Source organism: Pyrgilauda ruficollis, unplaced genomic scaffold (genome assembly GCF_017590135.1).
Source record: "Pyrgilauda ruficollis isolate IOZ18807 unplaced genomic scaffold, ASM1759013v1 scaffold49, whole genome shotgun sequence".
NCBI classification, from domain to species: Eukaryota; Metazoa; Chordata; class Aves; order Passeriformes; family Passeridae; genus Pyrgilauda; species Pyrgilauda ruficollis.
The window spans coordinates 3,964,039-3,982,935 of NW_024526488.1; the positions used below are offsets into that span (position 1 = coordinate 3,964,039).

General features: G+C 51.5%; 2 protein-coding genes across 5 annotated transcripts; both read right to left on the reverse strand.

The window, feature by feature from the left end:
- Positions 1-972: 972 nt before the first annotated feature.
- On the reverse strand, positions 973-9,618 carry NCF2 (neutrophil cytosolic factor 2). 3 transcript variants are annotated; one of them, XM_041479599.1, is made up of 15 exons: positions 9,344-9,618; positions 8,810-8,892; positions 8,389-8,497; positions 8,044-8,178; positions 7,630-7,737; positions 6,620-6,679; positions 5,796-5,839; positions 5,462-5,603; positions 5,118-5,180; positions 4,714-4,792; positions 3,553-3,596; positions 2,900-3,036; positions 2,716-2,827; positions 2,332-2,494; positions 973-1,164 (listed from the first exon to the last, which is right to left on the reverse strand). In XM_041479599.1, the coding sequence occupies exons 1-15, from the start codon at positions 9,515-9,517 to the stop codon at positions 1,067-1,069; spliced, it is 1,551 nt and encodes a 516-aa protein (XP_041335533.1). In that variant the 5' UTR covers positions 9,518-9,618; the 3' UTR covers positions 973-1,066. The 3 variants fall into 3 exon arrangements, with proteins under 3 accessions (XP_041335533.1, XP_041335532.1, XP_041335534.1); XM_041479598.1 differs by having other exon boundaries at positions 8,044-8,181; XM_041479600.1 differs by lacking the exon at positions 8,810-8,892 and having other exon boundaries at positions 8,044-8,181; positions 9,344-9,586.
- A 2,734-nt stretch (positions 9,619-12,352) lies between these two features.
- On the reverse strand, positions 12,353-17,532 carry ARPC5 (actin related protein 2/3 complex subunit 5). 2 transcript variants are annotated; one of them, XM_041479611.1, is made up of 4 exons: positions 17,340-17,532; positions 16,320-16,392; positions 14,450-14,581; positions 12,353-13,617 (listed from the first exon to the last, which is right to left on the reverse strand). In XM_041479611.1, exons 1-4 carry the CDS (start codon positions 17,480-17,482, stop codon positions 13,555-13,557), a joined length of 411 nt encoding a protein of 136 aa, XP_041335545.1. In that variant the 5' UTR covers positions 17,483-17,532; the 3' UTR covers positions 12,353-13,554. The 2 variants fall into 2 exon arrangements, with proteins under 2 accessions (XP_041335545.1, XP_041335544.1); XM_041479610.1 differs by having other exon boundaries at positions 14,450-14,626; positions 17,340-17,530.
- Between the last annotated feature and the right edge of the window lie 1,365 nt (positions 17,533-18,897).

An 18,897-nucleotide genomic window follows, 5' to 3' on the forward strand; every position in this document is an offset into this window, starting at 1 on the left:
GAGTTTTTTTTTTTCTTTTTTTTTTTTTTTTCTTAAATTTGAAACAGACCTAAATGAATCACAGCCATTCTGGCTTGGGCTTGGTACAGATAATTTGGTTGTGGTTTTGTGCTGCCTGTGTAGTGTGTTTTACATACTGAATTAAATATGTAGGATGGGAGCAGCTTGCAAAGCTCCTCCCTAGTTACAGACTCATCGTGGTACAGCGTGTGCAGATGGAGGGCACAGATCCTTCTGCCAATGACTTACCTGCAGACCAGGGTGTTCACTGTTTCCATGCTTCCAGATATGTGACAGGAAACTCCAGAGGTGTTCTGGTTTTGAAATTACAGGTGTTTATTGTCTCCAGAATAAGTTGCTTTAAAAAGAAATATGATATATAGGTGCAGTGAGGTTTCCTGGACTTGTGTGATAGAATCCAGAGTGCGGAAGCCCCTGCCCCCTTAGCACCTTTGGAGTAAAGCTCTGGAGGATTCCAGGCTCTCTTTCCAAGTCACTGTATCTTCTGACTGATCAGGAAAAACTTCGATGCATGGGTCCCAGTGCTGAAGAAAATGTGTCTGCTTTTATTGGCAGGAGTTTTAAAGTCCCTGTAAATTTGAATTGTGAGGTGGAGCAGGGTGAACCTCTGTGGTGTCTTCTAAGTTCTTGGGGTTGGCACTAATGTTTAAGGAAGCAAGTGCTTCCCTGGTCTGTGCTTCCTGAACTTGCTTCCTCTTCGGGATCTCCTGGCAGGGCTGTAAATGCAGGTTGCACCACCCTCCTGTGGGTGTTCCCAGCTTCTGGCATGTCTGTATATAAGCTTTTTTAAGGATGGGGGAACATGGCTAGTCTCTTGGCAAGCACAGGATTTAGGGATGAATGTATCCCTAACAGGAATTAACAACTTCTTAACAAGTTCCTTTTTAAGAGAGCAACGCAAAAGGTAAGAGAAAATAGAAAGCTTTTAATACAAGTAGCAATAACATTTAAAGTTCATTTTCAGATGCAGGGATTCATATGCAGACTACATAATGGCAACAGTTGAATTCTTAATTTCTCTCCACAACTTCAAGCTCTTCTGAGATCACTTCTCTGGGTGTTCAGTGTTGGGCTGTTGAACGAATGCAGATGGGAAGATGCCAGTCCTCCCCTTGCACTGGCCTTCGAACCAGTCTTCATTCACTGGAAGAGAAAATTGACACAGTTCTTATGACCCTGGGAATGTGCAGGAGCATAATGTGCTGCAGACAAGCTAAGATCATGTTTTATGGTGTTTCTGCTGATAAAACTTGGAGCAGTGCTAGACCCAGCAGGGAGTGGAATGTGGAGGAAAGGGAGGAATGAGGAAGAGAGTTAAGTGGTAAGGTAAGAAGGAATATCACATGGGGGTGGGAAATTGGATCAAAATAGAGACCAGGGGGCTTGGAAACTGCCTTGAGTGGAAACAAAGTGAGTGTGGAGAGTGAGGAAATGATCTGATACTTGGTCTGTCCTCTTCAATGTACATCTGGAGTGTTTTGTCAGCTATTTCTCATGTTCACATAAAAACCCTAAAACAACCCCCTCAAAACCCCTTACCTTGGGTTAAGTAAAGCCTAGGAGCTCTGGCAGTTTTGCTGTGGGGGAAATAAATGAGGCAAGAACCAGCTTTGTACTGGGAAATATTTAGCTCAGCAGTGAAGGGGAAGGTAGGATTTTGGGGTGGAGGGGGTCATCAGTATTGCGTGGTACAAAATCTAACCTGTCAAAGGTTAGCTGGGGGACTGATTGTGTACTGCTGTCAAAGCCTGCCAGTCACCACAAATTAGTGACATAACTACAGATAGCGAAATATAAGGGGGTTTACTCCTGATGTCTTGATTTCACTCAGAGGCTCAAATGAGATGGGGAATGTGCCCTGTGTATACAATTCTTCATTGATCTTCCTGAGATTTAGTCTGTATTTAAGTCTCAATTCCCACAGAAACACTAAGGACTAATATTGAGTGACTAATGAAAGATTGTACTCTTAACAAGAAAAGCAGATGAAAAAAGGTTCCAGGTGGAAGGAATGGGAGTGAGAGCCTGCTCCCATTGTGGGGATGGCAGCTAAAATGAGGCATCTCCTTGAAAGAATCCACTGTGATCAATAAGCTTAAATACAGCCCAAGTGTAACTCCTGTCTTAGGTGTTTGGGAGGGCTGTGGTGGAAACGGGAGTGATGAAAATATGTTGGAAGAAGTGTAACAGGGATGTTTGAATGGGAATCCCAAGGCAGAGATGGAGGGGCTCTGCTGCTGCCACACCATCCTCCCTCTCACCAGAGCTGGGGGTCCCTCCCCTCTCCTGTCCCAGGAGGAGCACAATTACCTTTGGATAAAACAAGGATCATGTCTCCTGCCTGAAACTCCAGGTCTTCAGGTTGAGTGGCTTCATAACTGTACTGAGCTACAACATGGTTCGGTCCCATCTCCCCAGGCGTTGTCTCCTGCGGTGACTCCTCTGGTTTGCTGTCTGGTACAAACCCCTCTCCCTAGGCAGGAGACAAGCTGGTGAGGACACAGCCTCTTGCTTTTCTTTCTCTGTAGCAAGGCAAGAGAGATGAGCTCTGCTTCTCCTCTCCACTCACTCTTTGCTCCTCTGCCTTTCATGAGGTTGCTGGCTTCTCTTAAAAGCCACAAACCTGTTCTTGTGGCAAGGAAAACAAAGGCAGGAGGGAAGAGAAGGCGGCTGCTGCCTGTAGCTGTCACTGACCTCTGTGCCATTGCACCAGACTGTCAGGCAGTTGTCCTTGCTCTGGCTCCAGGCTGCCTCCACATTCTCAGCACTCAGAATCACCAGCTCCTGGCCCTCCACAGGCTTGTACCTGGCGTGCAGGGAACGCAGGTGAGGAGTGCTGGAACACAGCCCTGGCTCACTGGGGCTGGCAGTGCCTCACCTCAGCTCCGTGTGCTCGGGCTGCAGCTCCAGCTTCCTGCAAACCAGCTCCAGGAGCTCCCTGTAGGAGAGGCTTCGATCCACTCTCAGGGCCACTGTGAATTTGTAATGCACCTTGAGGACAGTTGGTTCAGCCTCCTGCAGGCAGGAAATGGGATGTCACCTTGTGTGGCTTGGCAAGCACAGGGATGTGGAAACTGTGGTTGTCTGAATTAGATTGCGCCTCCCAAGCTGTGCTTGGACATCGGCTGGTTGGCAGACCCAGGCTTGCCCCAGGAGAGAGTTCAGTAATAGATTAGGGACTTGGCACCAAATAGTGGCTTTGGGGTGATCAAATCAGAGCTGTGTCCACCCTCCAAGCCCCTCTTTTTTTTTTTTTTTTCTTGTTGGAATTGCTGTATTTTCCCATCTCTTCCCAGTTTCCCAGTATGACCTTCTGATGTGCTGACCCTACTCAGGAGCATGTGCATTCCAGTCAAGCTCTCTCCTATTTCTCCCTTCTCAAGTGCCTCAGGTTGACTAAGATGAGAGTCATCCAGTGGTCCCCTCACCTGGGGCCTGGAGGAGAACTCCCAAAAAGCAGCCCTAAGTCTCCTGGTAAATGCAGGTCTGTATGAGCAGCAGGACCTTGGGTCTGCGCTCGCGGGACGTTACCTTTGCTGTGTCTCTTGGCTGCGCCACGGTAGCAGGAACATAGTCTGGGGAGGAGGAGGAAAAAGGTGGCTCAGGAGGTGGGATGGGATAAACATTGTCTAAACACACAGCCAGACCTCATGCAGTCCATCATGATCTCCAGCAACGCCAACCAGCCCTGGAGCCAGCAGCGGTCCCTGGAATGGATACGGCATCTGCCACAGGCGTTCTGTAAGATCTAGGTACAACCACTGAGTAGAGGCTTTGGCTCTGTGCCTCCCTCTTGCAGGGATGGGAGCATGAGGGGTGGGATGTCTTTCATGGGTGGATTCAAAACAGATAAACATGGAGCTGCTGGTTTTAGTGCCTTTGCTCTTCTGATCTTCCTAGGTCCTTCCTCAAAACCAAAGGCAGTCCCTGTCCTTCAGTGGGGCTGTAAAGCTAAATTCAGGCCTCCAGGCAGGATGATTTCATGCAGCTTTGTGGAAGCCTCTTCATAAGGATCTGATTCATGTTTTGGCACTGCTTTGGCACAACTGTGCTCATTCCAGGAAGAGCCCCAGCTACGCTGTTGAACATGGTCCCACTAATAGATCTGAGATGGCTTTTGGTGCCATAAAGATGATCATTGGGGTTCTTCTCCATGAGGTGTTTGTCCTTAATTCCATGAGCCACAGCCTTCTGTGTCAGCTCTACCCATGGACTCTCTACAAGGCTGCTCTGTTGGGGACATGAGCTTGGAATGGCTCTGGGTAGCACCAGCCAGGAATCCCTTTCATACAGCTCCTTTAAGCTGTAGGAATTCATTCAGCTCCTTTAAGCCTAGCTTAGCTCACAGCAGCACCTATCATGGATGCCCTGCTAGAAGGAGAAGCCTATAAGGAATCCTTTACTCCAAGCTGGTCCTTGTCCCATTCCTATCCCCAGGCCCTTCTCATTACTCACTGTGCTGATTAAAAGCACAGAGGGACTTACTTTCCTCAGGGACCCCACAGACACTATTTTACTCCATCCTCAGCACTGCAGTTGCTGTCTCTGCCTCCTGTTGTAATGTCTCCCAGTCCTTGACTTCAAACAGGGCCAGGAATGAGACAGAGATGAGCCCTAGCCCTGCTCTCAGAGGGTGAGGACGTGGCATCTCAGCTGCTGTGGGTGATGTCGCCCTGTGCTCCCCACACTGACCTGGCGCCAGCCGCCGCGGCTTCTCCGGCACAGCGGAGGTGGGTGGCTCGGAGATCTCCACTTCCACAGGGGTTTCTTCCTTTGGCATGGGAAGAAGATAGTGCTGTCAATCCCACCCTCCCCTCCAACCTGCTTTTCCCAAAGTCTGGGGTCTTGAACAGGGGAGGGGTGACTTAGCTATATCCATTATCTCCCCAGCATTGCCTACCACTGCTAGGGTGCCACCAACACAGATTTTGCAGAGCTCTGAGCTCACAATAAGGTGACCATACGCCAGAAGAACCAACCCAAGCATCATGAGGAGGAGGGAGTCGGGTATATGGGTCCTACTGGGAGGAAGGTGTTAGGTGAACATTTTGAGAACTCCCCTGCCCAGAACACCGTTTCCTCCTGGGCTGCCTCACCTGGATATGCAGCTTATTCTGGAGCTCCACGGGCTCGAGGAAGTTGCAGGGGACAATCCCTTTCTGCAGGGGGAGGAGAGATGAGTAGTGATTGCTTGGCAAGAAGGCAACCCACTGCTGGAGGACACAACTGGGTGTGTCCTCACCCTCCCCTGCAGCCAGGAGGGTTCCTAGGCTTGAAGTTTAGTTTCTGCAGGTTAGGTGGATTTAACTGAACCCCATGGCCTAAGCCAGGGTGGACATAAAACACTTCAGTCAGAAATTTACTTAATTACTGTTGGCAGGCCTCTGCCTCTGCAGAATCTCAACTATGATCTGCTGTCTGCCCCTCCTGTCCAGCACACCTTTCCATTGAACATCACTGTAGCCCAGTTGTCCTTCTCTTTCTTCAGGACAAAGACAATGTTTCCTGGCAGGACCTGCAGCTCCTCAGCGGTCTCAGGAATGAACTCGTACATGACACGGTGTGGCTGCCCCCTGAGGGCCCTGGGTGTGGGAGCAGTGGACAGGTCAGGAATGTTGGTGATGCTGTTTTACATTGTGGGGAGAATCCAGACCTCTGCTTCCATGTTTCCCCATTCCCCCTGAGTTCTGGGTGCCAGCTGGATGCTCAGCTGTGTGAGTGCAGGATGGGGTTGTGCCTGGCTGCATGGGTTATCCATCTTTCATCAAACTTACCTGAGGATTTCTGGGGTCTTGGGCCTGGGTGGAGGACCAGAGGCCTGCCAACAGGAAGAAAAAAGAAAAATACCAGTAATCCAGAGGATGTTGTTAGCTCTGCAGCAATGTCCTGCAGCCTTTTACCATGCCCTCCCCCCAGCACTGTTCCTTCCTCCACATGCAGGTGCCTTAAGTGCCATGAGGAATATCACTGGCTCTGTTCCTTCTGAGGAACAGTTTCCACATTCTTCAGCATACAGTTGGTTTTCAGAGGCACAATCCTTTTTTCACTCCTGATTTTAGTTTCAGTTCAAAGAGGATTGAAATTGTCAACACTGTCTGCATTGAGAAGATTGTCATTTATCTTGTGCAGTGGTGCTGTGCTGTGTTTCCCCATATCCACCCAAAAACCTCCTGGAAAAACTCTTGCCATGTTTAGGAATAGGAAGATGCCATTACATCATCTGGAAATGGCATGGGATAGGCAAAGGAGTTGTGGAATGAGCAGGAGGGTGCAAAGTGAGAGCCAAACTGCCATTGTTTGTTTCTCTACTCGGGCTTAGGCAGAGGATCCCTAATGAATCCTTTGGGGAGGGTCAGAGATCTGCAGAGAGCCCATTACTTCCCTGTGCAGGGAACCAGCTTAACCTCAGCCACAGCTGTGGGTGGCTTTGGGATGAGCTTCCCTGAGGTGGAGGGAACAGTTGATCCATGGAAGCAGTGCCCGCCTCCTCCCCACGGCTCAGAGCTGAGGGTGGTAAGGGTGCTGCTTGCTCCCCACTGTGGATGACAGCCACCCCACGGCACCCTGCCCCGAGCACACTGTTCACTGGCAGTCTTACCTGTGGCTGTAGGGGAGCGAATCCTGAAAAGTCATCCTTGTCCACCACAGAGGCCACCACCTAGAGCCAGAGGCAAACAGTGCCCATAGACCCCTCTCAGACCTCTGATGTCCACCCTCCTCCTTTGCTGTTGGCCAGGCCAAGCTGCTCAGGATGCTTTAAGCTCAGGAGAGACTATGATTTTAGGCTAAGCATCTTGGACTAAAGGCTGTGCCTCTGGTACCAAAGCTTCCCTCTCAGCTGTGGTAAGTTTTCTGCTCTTAGCCTCGCTGTTTCTGTGGTTTGAGGCATTAAAACCTAAAAGTTTCCCGTTCTGTTTTAATCACAAATGTTGAAGGGAGCCAAAGTGTCCAGCTCAAGCCCATACCTCCTACAGTGACCTTAAATGTAATTTAGAAAGTTGACATGTGCTTTTGTGCATGTTTCTGGCACTCAAGGAGCTGCCTGGCTCTTGGCTGTCTGATTCCCCAGTTCCTGGTTCCTTTTCTGGACTAGTGCTGCCTCCCAGGGCCTGAACCCAGAGGTGTTATCCCAGTGACTGGATTTTGCACTCTCACAGGAGAAAAGCTTGCTTGCTTGTCTGAGCTGAAAAGCCCTTTCAAACAGAGTGGTGGAAGAGCTGGAGGTTGGTTGTGGGTGTCAAATGTTAAACAGCTCCACTCCCCCACCCCTGAAAATGCTTTGGCCTGACATGAAGCTCCAATGGGATCTTTCCAGCTCATTGCTGACTATCCCTCATGTCTCACTACGGAGAAAAAGTAGAAATAGGTCATGCACAGCAGGAACATGCTTTTAGCTCTTGTATTCTTGCAGTCTCCCTGTTCCCCATGCGATCCCTGTGTGCCATTCCTCTCTCCATGTCTGGGGGATCCCTGAGGCAGAGACCAGCTCCCTGTCTCTAGCTGCCTACCAGGCAGCAGACAGCAGCTCAGAGGGATGATGAGAAGGCAGTCAACAGCTCTTCTCAGCCCCCAGGCTTGGCCTGAATAACTAGTATAGATCTTTCTTACCATTGCCTTTCCCAGGTAGTCCTTCTTCTCCAACTGAGCCACTTGCTTCTCATTTGGCCTGAACAGCTTCCCTGCAGGAATGGCCACCAGCTCACAGAGCTTCTGCTTCTACAGCACAGACAAGTCATGTAGACTTTGGAGGTGAGAGCAGGGACTGATGAATGTCCCTTCTGCTCTGGGCTTGGGGACTGCTCCAGACCACCACCATGACAGCCCAATCCCAGCCTGGGTACGCTCCATGGAATCCCATCTTCCCATCCCTGCCTCCCCAGTGACCCAAAGCTCTTCCCACAGACTTGTGTCCCACTCCAATATCCATTGCTACAGCATTTTAATCCTGCCAAAAGGTGGATGTGCTGTCAGTGGGATTTCCCTCCCTCTCCCTGAGGGGCTGTGAGACCTGCTCCTCCATACCAGGATGGCTTCCATGGCCCTGTCTATCTTGTTGTGCTGGGGCTCGCTCTTCATGCTCATGGCCAGGGTCAGGTGCTCCTCAGCCTTCTCCCAGTTCTCTGCTGTGGCATACACCAGTGCGATGTTGTAGAGAATCTGCTGGAGGGATGGGAGTAAGGGAAAGATCTCTTGGAGCAGCCAGAGCCGCCAGGAAAGGAAAGGACAGCGGGCCAGTGGCACTGCACCCGCTTGCTTGGTTTTTGCAAGGTACAAAAGAGGCTGGCTGTCTCCTCTTTAGGTTTCTCATGCTGGAGAATGCTGGAGAACAGACCTTTGGGATCAAACTGGTGGCCAGGCGTGTCTCACCTCGCAGGCGAAGAGCCGGTAGCGTAGCCCCAGGATCTTGTAGTCGATGAGTTGGTTTCCTCGCAGCTGGGCCAGCGCCTCTTTGAAATCTTCAATGGCCTTTCCGTGGCTGGGGAGCAGAGGATGAAGGTGTCACCAGCTGACGGTGGCAACCTGCCTGCCTCTAAGCCTCTACTCAGACTTGGTGAGTTCAGGGTCTCCCCTCTATCCTTGCAGTGTTTCAGACACCCCAGGGGAGGGGAGAGGTTTTGAGGCTCATGTTAATCCCAGGACTGCAGTGCTGAAGAGTAGGAGCCTATTTGACCTCGACAAGTTTCAGTCTGGGCTCTGGGGCACCAACCTGCCTGGAGCCTGCCATCCTCAGGTGAAGGCTGGCATCTCTGTAAGCGGCAAAAATGAAACTTGAAACCCTTCCACTCACTTCTGCCTCCGGTAAAACACGGTCCCCCGCTGGAAATAAGCCACAGCCAGGTGCTTGTCACAGCCGATGCTCCGGGTGAACGCCTGCAGAGGTAGGAGTTGGGCAAAGGGGGGGGTAAAAAGGGGACACCCTAAAAAAAACTGAGGGCGTAGAGCAGTTGTACCTATCCAGCTCTAGCTGAGCAGCCCAAGCTGGGCTCTGTGGGCTGTCTCCCTGCAGCACTGGGCATTGGGTGGGGGAGAGCCAGGACCAGGCTCCTGGGTTTTTTTGAGCTGGAGCCATCTGCCAGCATGGTCATGTCCTGGAGAGAGGGAGAGTGAGCAGTGAGCCGTGTACCACGGCTGTGCCTCGCTTCTGATTCACTGCAGAACTGGTTTGGCAGCCTAGGGCTGTCCCCTTCCTCACAGCTTTAAAAGGCCCCGAATCCATCCTTTAAACCGTGATCCTTTTAATTCCTTCCTTCCCCACCATGTCCATGTATCTGGGCAAGTCCCAGCGGGGAGAGGATGAGCGGCCCTGGGGGCTGTACCTTACCTCCTCCGCCTCCGCCAGCTTCCCCAGGACAAGCTGGATGCAGCCGATGTTAAAGCAGATTTTGGCAGGGGGGTTCTGGACGGCCGTGAAGGCATCCAGGGCAGCGCTCCACTCCTTCCTGTCCGCAGCACACACCCCTTCTTGCCACAGCCGGATCGTCTCCACCAGGGACATGGTGGGAGCGGGGTGCAGGATCCCCGTGTCGTGGCTCTCGCCCCTGTCCCTGTCCTTCCTTGTGGCGCAGCTCGGCCTCCCTGGCTCCCTTGTGCTGTACTTCTGCCTTCCCCCGCGCTGTCACAAGCCTGGCAGGAAGTGCCTCGCTCGCAGCGGCCCCGGGATGGGGAAGTGGGGCAGAGGCTGCCTCTGACACAGCGGCTGTCCGCGGGGCGCATCCCTGCTCCTCTCGGGCAGCCGCTCCTCGCCTAGACCTACTAAAAGATCTTCCGGTTTTTACATTAAAAGCCATGGATTTGTCAGCTGGGTGGTTCATCGGGTCAAATTTCAGGTTGCAGAATCCCAGGATGAGCGCTGGGCTGAGCCCCTGGTGCCCTGCAAACGCAGCCTCATCATTGCTAAGCGGTTCCTGCAGGCAATTCCCGGCAGGCACAGGCGGGCTGCGCTCCCCTGTCTGCCTAAGTGGGGAGGTGAAGTAGAGCCCAAGGGAGGCACCGCCTGGGAAACCCTTGGTCCTTCCCGACCCCACGGTGTTGTCCCTGTGGGGAGTTCCACTGCTAAGGGCACAGGGAGCTGCCCATGGGCGAGGCTCCTGGGGCAGTGGCTGTGCTGCACCGTGTCCCTAGGGCTCAGCCATCATCACTTCTGTCCAGGTGTTTTAGAGCCAAGGGAGCATAACTGGCTCCGGAGCACTGCTGGGAGCACAGGGCCAAGATGAGCACGGGGCACGCGCTGACAGCAGGATTCTGACCTGCTGCTGACTCACAGGTTTGGAGCACATGGTTTTTAAGCATTTTTGGAAGTACTTTGCCTCTGCCCCATCTACTAGCAATGTGGTGTATATTTTGTAAGAGCTTAAAATTTGTCAGCAAGACTCAGCCCTTGTGCCTTTACCAAAACTTCCCTAGCAAATTACATAACTCCAGCAGTGGGAGGGAGGCTGGAGAGGTGACTTCTGAGTACTGCTGATGGAGAAACCTGAGCCCCTGAGCAGCAAAGACTGGGGTTTTAATCCAAAATAGGACCAAACAGAATTCTGAGCCTGGGGCTCTCTGGTTCTCCAGCTGTATGTGTGCCCTCGGCATCCCAGCTGCCTCCTATGGGCTTCCCACAAGAGCATGGAAGACTCCCTGATCTCCAGGAAAGAAGAGGGAGATGCAACAAGCTGAAGTGATGCCCAGTTGAAAGGGCAGGAATAACAACATGGTGAGTGTAGAAACACCCCTCTAGGTGCCTTTTCTGATTCTTGTGAGGGATGGAAGGCCCCATGGAGCAGCAAATGGTTCACCTTATTGGAGGCTTAATTTCCTGCTCATTTAATTATCTGAATTGGTGCACTGCTCAGTCGGGTTTATCCCAAACCAGTACAAGGGGAGCTGGAGGAGGATGAGAGATCATCCCCATTGTAATGCTCACAGCAGCTGTCCTTCTGCCTGGGTATTTGTAACCTAACAGTGAGATTTCAGAGCTGTGATAAACACAGCCCTTTTAGCAAGAGAAGTCTCTTGTTCCCCTTTCTCTGCCCAAAGCTGACTCAGTAGGTAAACTTGTTTCTTCTACGATAAGGTCCAACAGGAAGTGAGTAACAGAGATGGTGACATTTCCTGTGGAAGACTCCTGGAATCCAGCAAACCCAGACTGCCAACAGGTGGGTCAGAAACAGAGAAATGTCCAAAATCCAGCTGGGGTGCAGTGCACAGGTTTTGACTTTGTACAGCTACAATATGTACAAGTTTATAATTTCTGAAGAGTCAAAAAAAGACTGATGCAGGCACTAAGAACCCCCCATTATGCACGAGGGAAGATCTCTCTGTGAGCAGTTTTATTGGGCAGGAGAAGCGGAGGAGCATGTCCGGCTCATTCCCAGGAAGGCAGGTCGGAGCTCTCTGCACAGGACCCTGGGGTTTTGGCTCTTCCCAAATGGTGGCAGACACTGAGGTGGATGTGAGGACAGCAGTGCCCCTCGGCTAGCACAAGAGCAGGATGTGATGAGAAGGTGCCACTGCCGTGTGCTCTGGCTAAAGCTGAAGGCAGCAGAGCTCTGCAAACCCTGTCAGCCTTCCCAGTCTGACCTGCATGAGGCTCTCCATTGAAGGCTTCCCTCTCCTAACAGGAATCTGAACCCCTGCCGTGGTGTCCACACCACCCACCAATGCAAGCAAAGCAGGATTTGGAGGAAAGAGGCTGTTTTTTTAGACTAGATTTACTTTTTCCCTTCCTGTCACCCACTACCAGCAGAGCTGCCCCTGTAAATCCTGCCCTATCCCCAAATCAATGCATGTTTTAGCACATCCCTGAACAGAAACATGGATGTATGTGTTCTGTAAATATTCCTAAATCCATCACAGCCTCACCTAAGGGGATCTGCAGCACCTTAAGACCACTCCATTTATTCACTTCTTTTATCTAATGCCATTTAGAGGCAGCTGATCTGCGTTGGCATCAATTGCTTTGAAGCAATACTTTCCACTTCTCTGGGATTACAGCTTATCTTTTTCAAACGAGGTTCATCAGTGTCTTAACCCAGATCTGGACACAAGGAAAGAACCAGAGAAGCCAATCACAGTCCCTGGCAGAGCTGTAAGGAGAGAACCCTTGCTGCACGACCAGGAGAATTTCTGTATTGTACAGATCTATAGGTGAAACCTGGATGCCTTCTGTAGCAAGGCTGGGTCTCCCACCTGGTGATCTCAGTGCCTCCTGTGGTTGTGCCTGTGTTCTTCTGGAGGCAGCAAGCAAGAAGCATCCCAGGAAGAGAATTAGGGAGGCACTGAATGGTTTAGGGGTAACCATGCTGGTTCCTGTCTCCACTGAAGGCACGTCAGACACCGTGAGTAAATGTTCAGTGACGATTTATTGTCTGGTCTTTATTATTATTACAAAAACAAAGCAGATATCAAAAAACAGCAAAGATTTCACAAGGTCCCCAATAGTTTTACACAACTGAACTGTAGTAAAATAGTGAAATTAAAACACGTTTATTTCAGTCCTGGCCCTAAACCTTCTACGGAGATCCGTGGTCTGGGATGCCCTGGGCTTTCCTAATTCTTTAAAATTCTCTTTACTTGGGAACCTGACTGGCCCACTAGCTAACATGATGAGGCACAATGCAACAGGAATGTGAGCTGTCTGGTATCCTTACAGACCCTACACAACCAGAAAACAAAATAGGGGAGGCTCTGCAAGGATGGTGTCGATACCAGGATATGTTTTTCGCACTACCCCAAGCAGCCCTTTTGTTGTGCTTGACAAAACCAAATCACTTTCCAGTTCCTGAAAGGTGATTTGCTGTGTAAAAGCTGCTTTTTCTTCTTCTCCTCAGGATCTTTGCTCCCCAAAATAAGAAGAGTTCACTGGGCTGGGCTCCAGTGTAAATGGACCATTAACCTTTTAAATTCCACTTTCCAAACTGCATGATGGACAACTCCATGCCACTGTGACCTTCCCACTGTGGACCCAGCATCAGACTGATGGCAAGGAACCTGAGCAGGTTAAGGAAAATACTCAGCTCTCTGGAATGATAATTGGGGTTGGAAAAGAGTTTTTTTTTCTCTCCTATTCACAGATGTAGGGTCAGAGGTTGACCAAAGGCAATATGGTCCAGTTACCTGTGTTAGTAATAGCTGCCCCACTTCTCAAATATCAAGATTTTCGCTCAAAACACTGCTTGACTAGCAAAAAATTAAGACATTGCCCTGTGTCCCTCAGCATTTGCTCGAGAGTCAGGTCCAAATCTGCCACAATTACACACAAATGCAAATCACTCTAAACACCAAATTGTTTACATCACTGAATATGTCACTGAAAGGCCGGCGAGTACCAAATATTCCTGTTAGAAGTAAAATTCCACCTTCATAATTTTCCAGAATTTAAGTGCAGAAGAGATCACGACGCGCATCATTGGTGGGGTATGACAGAAGCAGCAGGGCGAAGGCAAAGCTGGGGGCAGAGCTGCCCAGGGGCGGCCGTGCCGGGAGGGGATCAGGGCTTGTACCAGCGGCTCCCTGCTGGGGTCACACCGTCACTCCCTGCTGGAGTCACACCGTCTTCCTGGCAGTCAGAACGCGCACAATGGACCCAACTCCTCCGGCAGCCAGCGCCTGGGAAGGGAAACGTGGCAGTGAACAGCAGGCCAGGGCGGCTGCAGCCTGGAGCTCCCTTCCAGGACCTGAACAGGCTGACAAGAACAATGCGGAGGGACTTTGGACATGGCCTGGAGTGACAGAATGAGGGGGAAGGGCTTCAAACTGACACGGAGTAGGGATATCAGGAAGAAATCTTTCCCTGTGAGGGTGCTGAGGCCCTGGTACAGGTTTGCCAAAGAAGCTGTGGCTGCCCTGTCTCTGGAAATGTCCAGGGTCAGGCTGGATGAGGCTTGGAGCAAGCTGGGATAGTGGAAGGTAACCAGCCCAGTAGAAGGTGTTACCCCAGCCCAGCCCAGCCCATGGCAGGGGTGGAATGAGATAAGCTCTAAGGTCCCTTCCAACCAAGACCATTCTGGGAGTCTACGAAATTATTTGGATCATATTTATACTGCACGAGTGTCAGCCTGCCCTCCACAAAACACCAGCAGCGAGGGTGCCAGGGTACGATAATCACACTCGATTTCAAGAAAGATATTTAACTTTAATTAAGCTTTCGTTTCCCTGCATAACCAAGCAAGCTGCAAATTTTGCTTCCCTCCAGGAAGGAAACTCTCTTTCAGCCTATGTGAATCACTGGATGAAACCATTCTGTTTGCCTCGGTCTAAGAAAAACCCAAATTTTGACTGAAGGAAGCAGCAGCGGGCAGAAGATATACCTCAGCTGTGAGCTCCAGGGCCATGCCCTCGTCACAGCCTGAATCTGGCACCTGAGTTCACCAGCCAGGAAGGGGGCTCTTGCCAGGCTCAGGGCCTGGCCACTCTGGCAGGAGCTGTCCCCATCACGCACCTTCTCGTGCCACTGCAGCAGCACAGCACTGCTGTTGTCAGAGGGGCTCTCAAAGCCCTTGTAGATGTACTTCATCAGCAGGTCCACCCCGTTCTTGTCCAGAGACTGCACCGCCTTCTCAATGTCGTTGGCCTTGAAGGAGATGAGCACCTTCAGCACGATGCTCTCAGCACGGTCCTGTCAGCAGGCAGGCACAGACACAACCATCCTGGTGTGAGGCACAGCCAAACACTGCTTCTCTCTCAGACAAACTGAATTACAGCACTTTTCTCTTTAACACCTCTGAAGAGGACGGTGTGTGAAGAGCTTGTCATAGTACGGTATAACAAATACATCCTCCCAAGGATAAACGAGGTTAAGAGTTTAACACATTTGCCCCGCTTTAGTTTTTCTGCCTCTGTTAGTGTTTGCAATACTGCACCCCTTAATTATGGCTAAACAGTAAATGCTCATATGGAAGCTCAAGATCTATCAAGTTCCAAAATAATTAAAACAATCAAGTGCTTGTCTGGCCCCCCTTCCCACCAGAGCCTTTTCCATACCTCTGTGCTGCTTAACATGACACAACCATTAATGTGATCCAGGGAAATGCCACTGGCAGCCTGGAAGAGGTGACTGCTGGAAGCCACGTGCTTTCCAAGCAGTCCCAGGCACACTGGATGCAGACTGGCCATTAATATTAAGAATTAATAACCATTGATCTGGATGTCATTTCAGGCCCGGGAAAGTGTGAGGCGTGCTTACAGCAGCAATTAGCCATGTAATCAGCAAGGAGCAGCTCCTCCTGGTCATCCATCACTAACTGAGGCAGGATGAGAGAACAATGTCTCAGGGCTGCTGGACTTCTGAATAATTCCATCACACAGACACCTAAGGCACCTTCCCCCTATAGAAACTGTGGATGGCAGTTTTCCTGCCCAATTTAATATCCCATAATCACTTGGCTTAGCAAGACTTCTCACAGACTGTAAGTAAAATTATAGAAGTTCTGAAGATAACCAAACATTAAGGCAGCTATTAATGTTCAGTCTTTCTACCCTCTTCAATTCCACCACCAAGTGTATTCTTAAATCCTTCAATAAAGGGCTAATGGAAAAAAGTCATTAACATGAGGACAAAGCTATACAGCTCTATTTGTAGCAGCTGGTTCTCAGAGCTCTGTAAAACCCTTCAGGAAAGGGCTGGGGCTGCAGGAACAGCTCTGCCAGGAGCCGTGGAGCAGGGAACCATGCCCCTGGGCCTCTCCTTGGGCAGGGAGAAGTGACTGCAGGCACTCACCAGCTGGGCAGTGCCATATCTTATCAGCCTGTTCCTCCCACCACTGCAATCATGAGCTGTTCAGGATCCATCCTGGGGATATTCAGAAATGCACGTACCCAGCAGACTCCCACACTATCACAGGGGGAGGGCTTGCTTTTCCTGAGGTTTTAACAGCTTCATTTTGATTGGATGCGACAAAAAACAATTCTTCCTTTTTTGTAGGCTCACTGCTGGTGGTTTCATTAGTCAGAGGTGACAGCTGCAACCCTGGTTCCCTGAGCACACAACGATTACATCTGTGAGCTTCCATGTGGGGTCTGAGTCAGACACAGGCACCTGGTGACATCTGGGCACACAAAACTCAACCAGCACTGGCAGGAGAACCACACCTGATCCAGCACCAAGGTAAAGGTACACGGACAGTATTGTACCTGAGCTACAGTATTTTGAACAAGATTAAAACACTTGTGGTCATGGATGTTTCCACATCAGGGAACACCCTAAATTCTTCTCCTCTGGCCTCCTCAAGGTACAACTAGTGGCACAGAAGTAACAGAGACAGGAAAGGATTTTTAGAGAGTAACCCATGAGCTAGCAGTCACTATTTTACCTTCACTGCCTGGTTCTTTGTGTTGATGGGAGGGTTCTTCAGAGCTGCCTGCAGTGCAGCCATCATGTTCCCTGTGCCAGATGGTTAAGGACCAGACACCGAGTACATGGACATCAAGTACCAGCACACATCTATCTGTAGCTGGCTTGTGCATGACTGAAAACACTCTGATGCAGGGATTCCTTCACCAGCTAAGAAGACATTACAGCCTAATTTTAAGGAGACATTACAGCAATTTTCAGGCAATTTGAGGCAGAAGCAGCATCAACAAGCAGCTGTATAGTCCCAGGACTGTTGAATACTTCCTAGCCCTGAATGAGCGTCCAAGTAAAAGAAACCATTCCCCATCACTTCTGCAATCTGCAGCCCTCGAGAACAGGTCTCAGCTTGTCACATCCAGCCCCAGCAGCCACGGGGACAGCAGCCCAGGGAAAAGTGACCAAGGGCCGGCAGGCACGGGGACCTCCTTGGGCACAGGAACCCCCTGTCTGCATCCCCCGGGACACCTCCCTGAGCGCAGCCCTGGAGCACTGCGCCTGCTGCGGCCAGGGGAGGAAGCTGGGCCGCTTCCTGCTGCCAGCCCCTTCCCCTTCAGCCTCTTCGCCTTCCCTCTGCCAGCCCCTTCCCCTTCAGCCTCTTCCCTCTGCCAGCCCCTTCTCCATTCAGCCCCTTCCCTCTGCCAGCCCCTTCCCCTTCAGCCTCTTCCCTCTGCCAGCCCCTTCCCCTTCAGCCTTTTCTCCTTCCCTCTGCCAGCCTCTTCCCCCTTCAGCCTCTTCCCTCCGCCAGCCCCTTCCCCCTTCAGCCTCTTCCTGCTGTCAGTCTCTTCCTGCTGCCAGCCCCTTCCCCCTTCAGCATCTTCCCTTGTCCTGACAGCCCCTTTCCCCGCCAGTCCCTTCCCCTTCAGCCCCTTCTCCTCGCAGCCTTCCCGCCCGCCGCCGTGCCCGCTCGCGGATGTTCCCCTATAAGGCCGCCCCGGCGGCGGCCGCGCCCGCTCCGCCCCCGCCGCTGCCTTCAGGATATTGTCGCAGGCACGAGTCCACCTCGCCCTCATCAGGCCCCGCTTGCCCGTCGCCCCCGTCCTCCTCATCCACGAACTTGTTCTCGTCGTACTCGTCCACGTCCACCCGGCGGAACCGCGCCGAGGACACCGTGTGCTTCGCCATGGCCGCGCCCGCCCCGCGCAGCCGCCGCCGGCCGGGCCCGCCCCGCCCCGAGCGGCGCCGGCGCAGCGCGGCCAGGGAGCGGGCGGCCTGCGCTGGAAGCGGCCTTGGAGCCCATCCCACCCATCCTGTACCAGCAGAGGCACCTCCGCCGAGCCCAGGTTGCTCCAGTCCCCGTCCTGCCCGGCCTTGGACACTTCCAGAGATGGGGCGGCCGCAGCTTCTCTGGGCACCCTGAGCCAGGCCCTCACCCTTCCCAACAACTTCTTCCCAACAGCCAATCTAAACTTACTCTCTTTCAGTCTGAAGTTTCACAGATTCACAGAATATTCTGAGTTGGAAAAGATCCACAAGCATCCTTGAATCCAGTTCTTAAGTAAATGGCCCATACTGGCACTGAAGTCACAACCTTGATGTTGCTGTCACCCTGCTCTGACCGACTCTGAAGCCATTCCTGCTTGTTGTGTCATTCCAGGCCCGTGTAAATAGTGCATCCTCATGATTCCCATCAGCTCCTTCAGGTACCGCAGGGCCCCAGTGAGGGCACCCCAAAGCTTCTCCTCTCCAGGTGTACAATCCCAGCTCTCCCATCCTTTCTTCCCAGCAGAGCTGCTCCATCCCTCTGACCATCCTGGTGCCTCCCCTGGGCTCTCTGCAGCAGCTCCAGCTCCTCCCTGTGCTGGGGCAGCTCTGCAGGTGGGGTCTCACCTGAGCTCAGGGGCAGAATCCCCCTGCCCTGCTGCCCAGGCTGGGGGCTCAGCCCAGGGCAGGGGTTCAGGGCTGGGGCAGCTCCAGCTCTCACCCCCAGCACCCCCAAGTCCTTCTCCCAGGGCTGCTCCAAATGCTCCTCCAAGACTGGGTTGACCACAGGGTTGCCCCGACCCAGGTGCAGCACCAGCACTTGGCCTTGTTAAATTCCATGAGACTCCCACAAGCCTCTTCCCGAGCTTGTCCGGGTCCCTCTGTCCCCCCCAGGACAGCGCCAGGCTGGGCAGGACCCGTGTGCTCCAGGTGAGGTCACAGCTGCCCTGCTCAGGCTGCTCAGGGAGCTCCTGCTCCAACAGCACCCAGTGACCTTGTAGGTTAAAAAATAGCCTCAGCCTGACTGCTATTTTTTTAAAGTTACACTTGGCCTGTATAGACAATAATTATTCTATTATTAATTAGGAAATGGCACAGCCCTGTGAGGTTCCTCTTAATAGAAAACAGCAGCTCTGGAAAAAAAAAAAAAAAAAAAAAAAGAAAAAGACACATACACATATACACATATATGTGTACATACATGGAGATATATATATAAACAGATATATAGATATATAGATATATAAATATATATATATATACATATATATGTTCATGTATTACACCCACCACCACCCCCATTATTATGAGGAAAACAGCAAGTGGGAAGATTTATT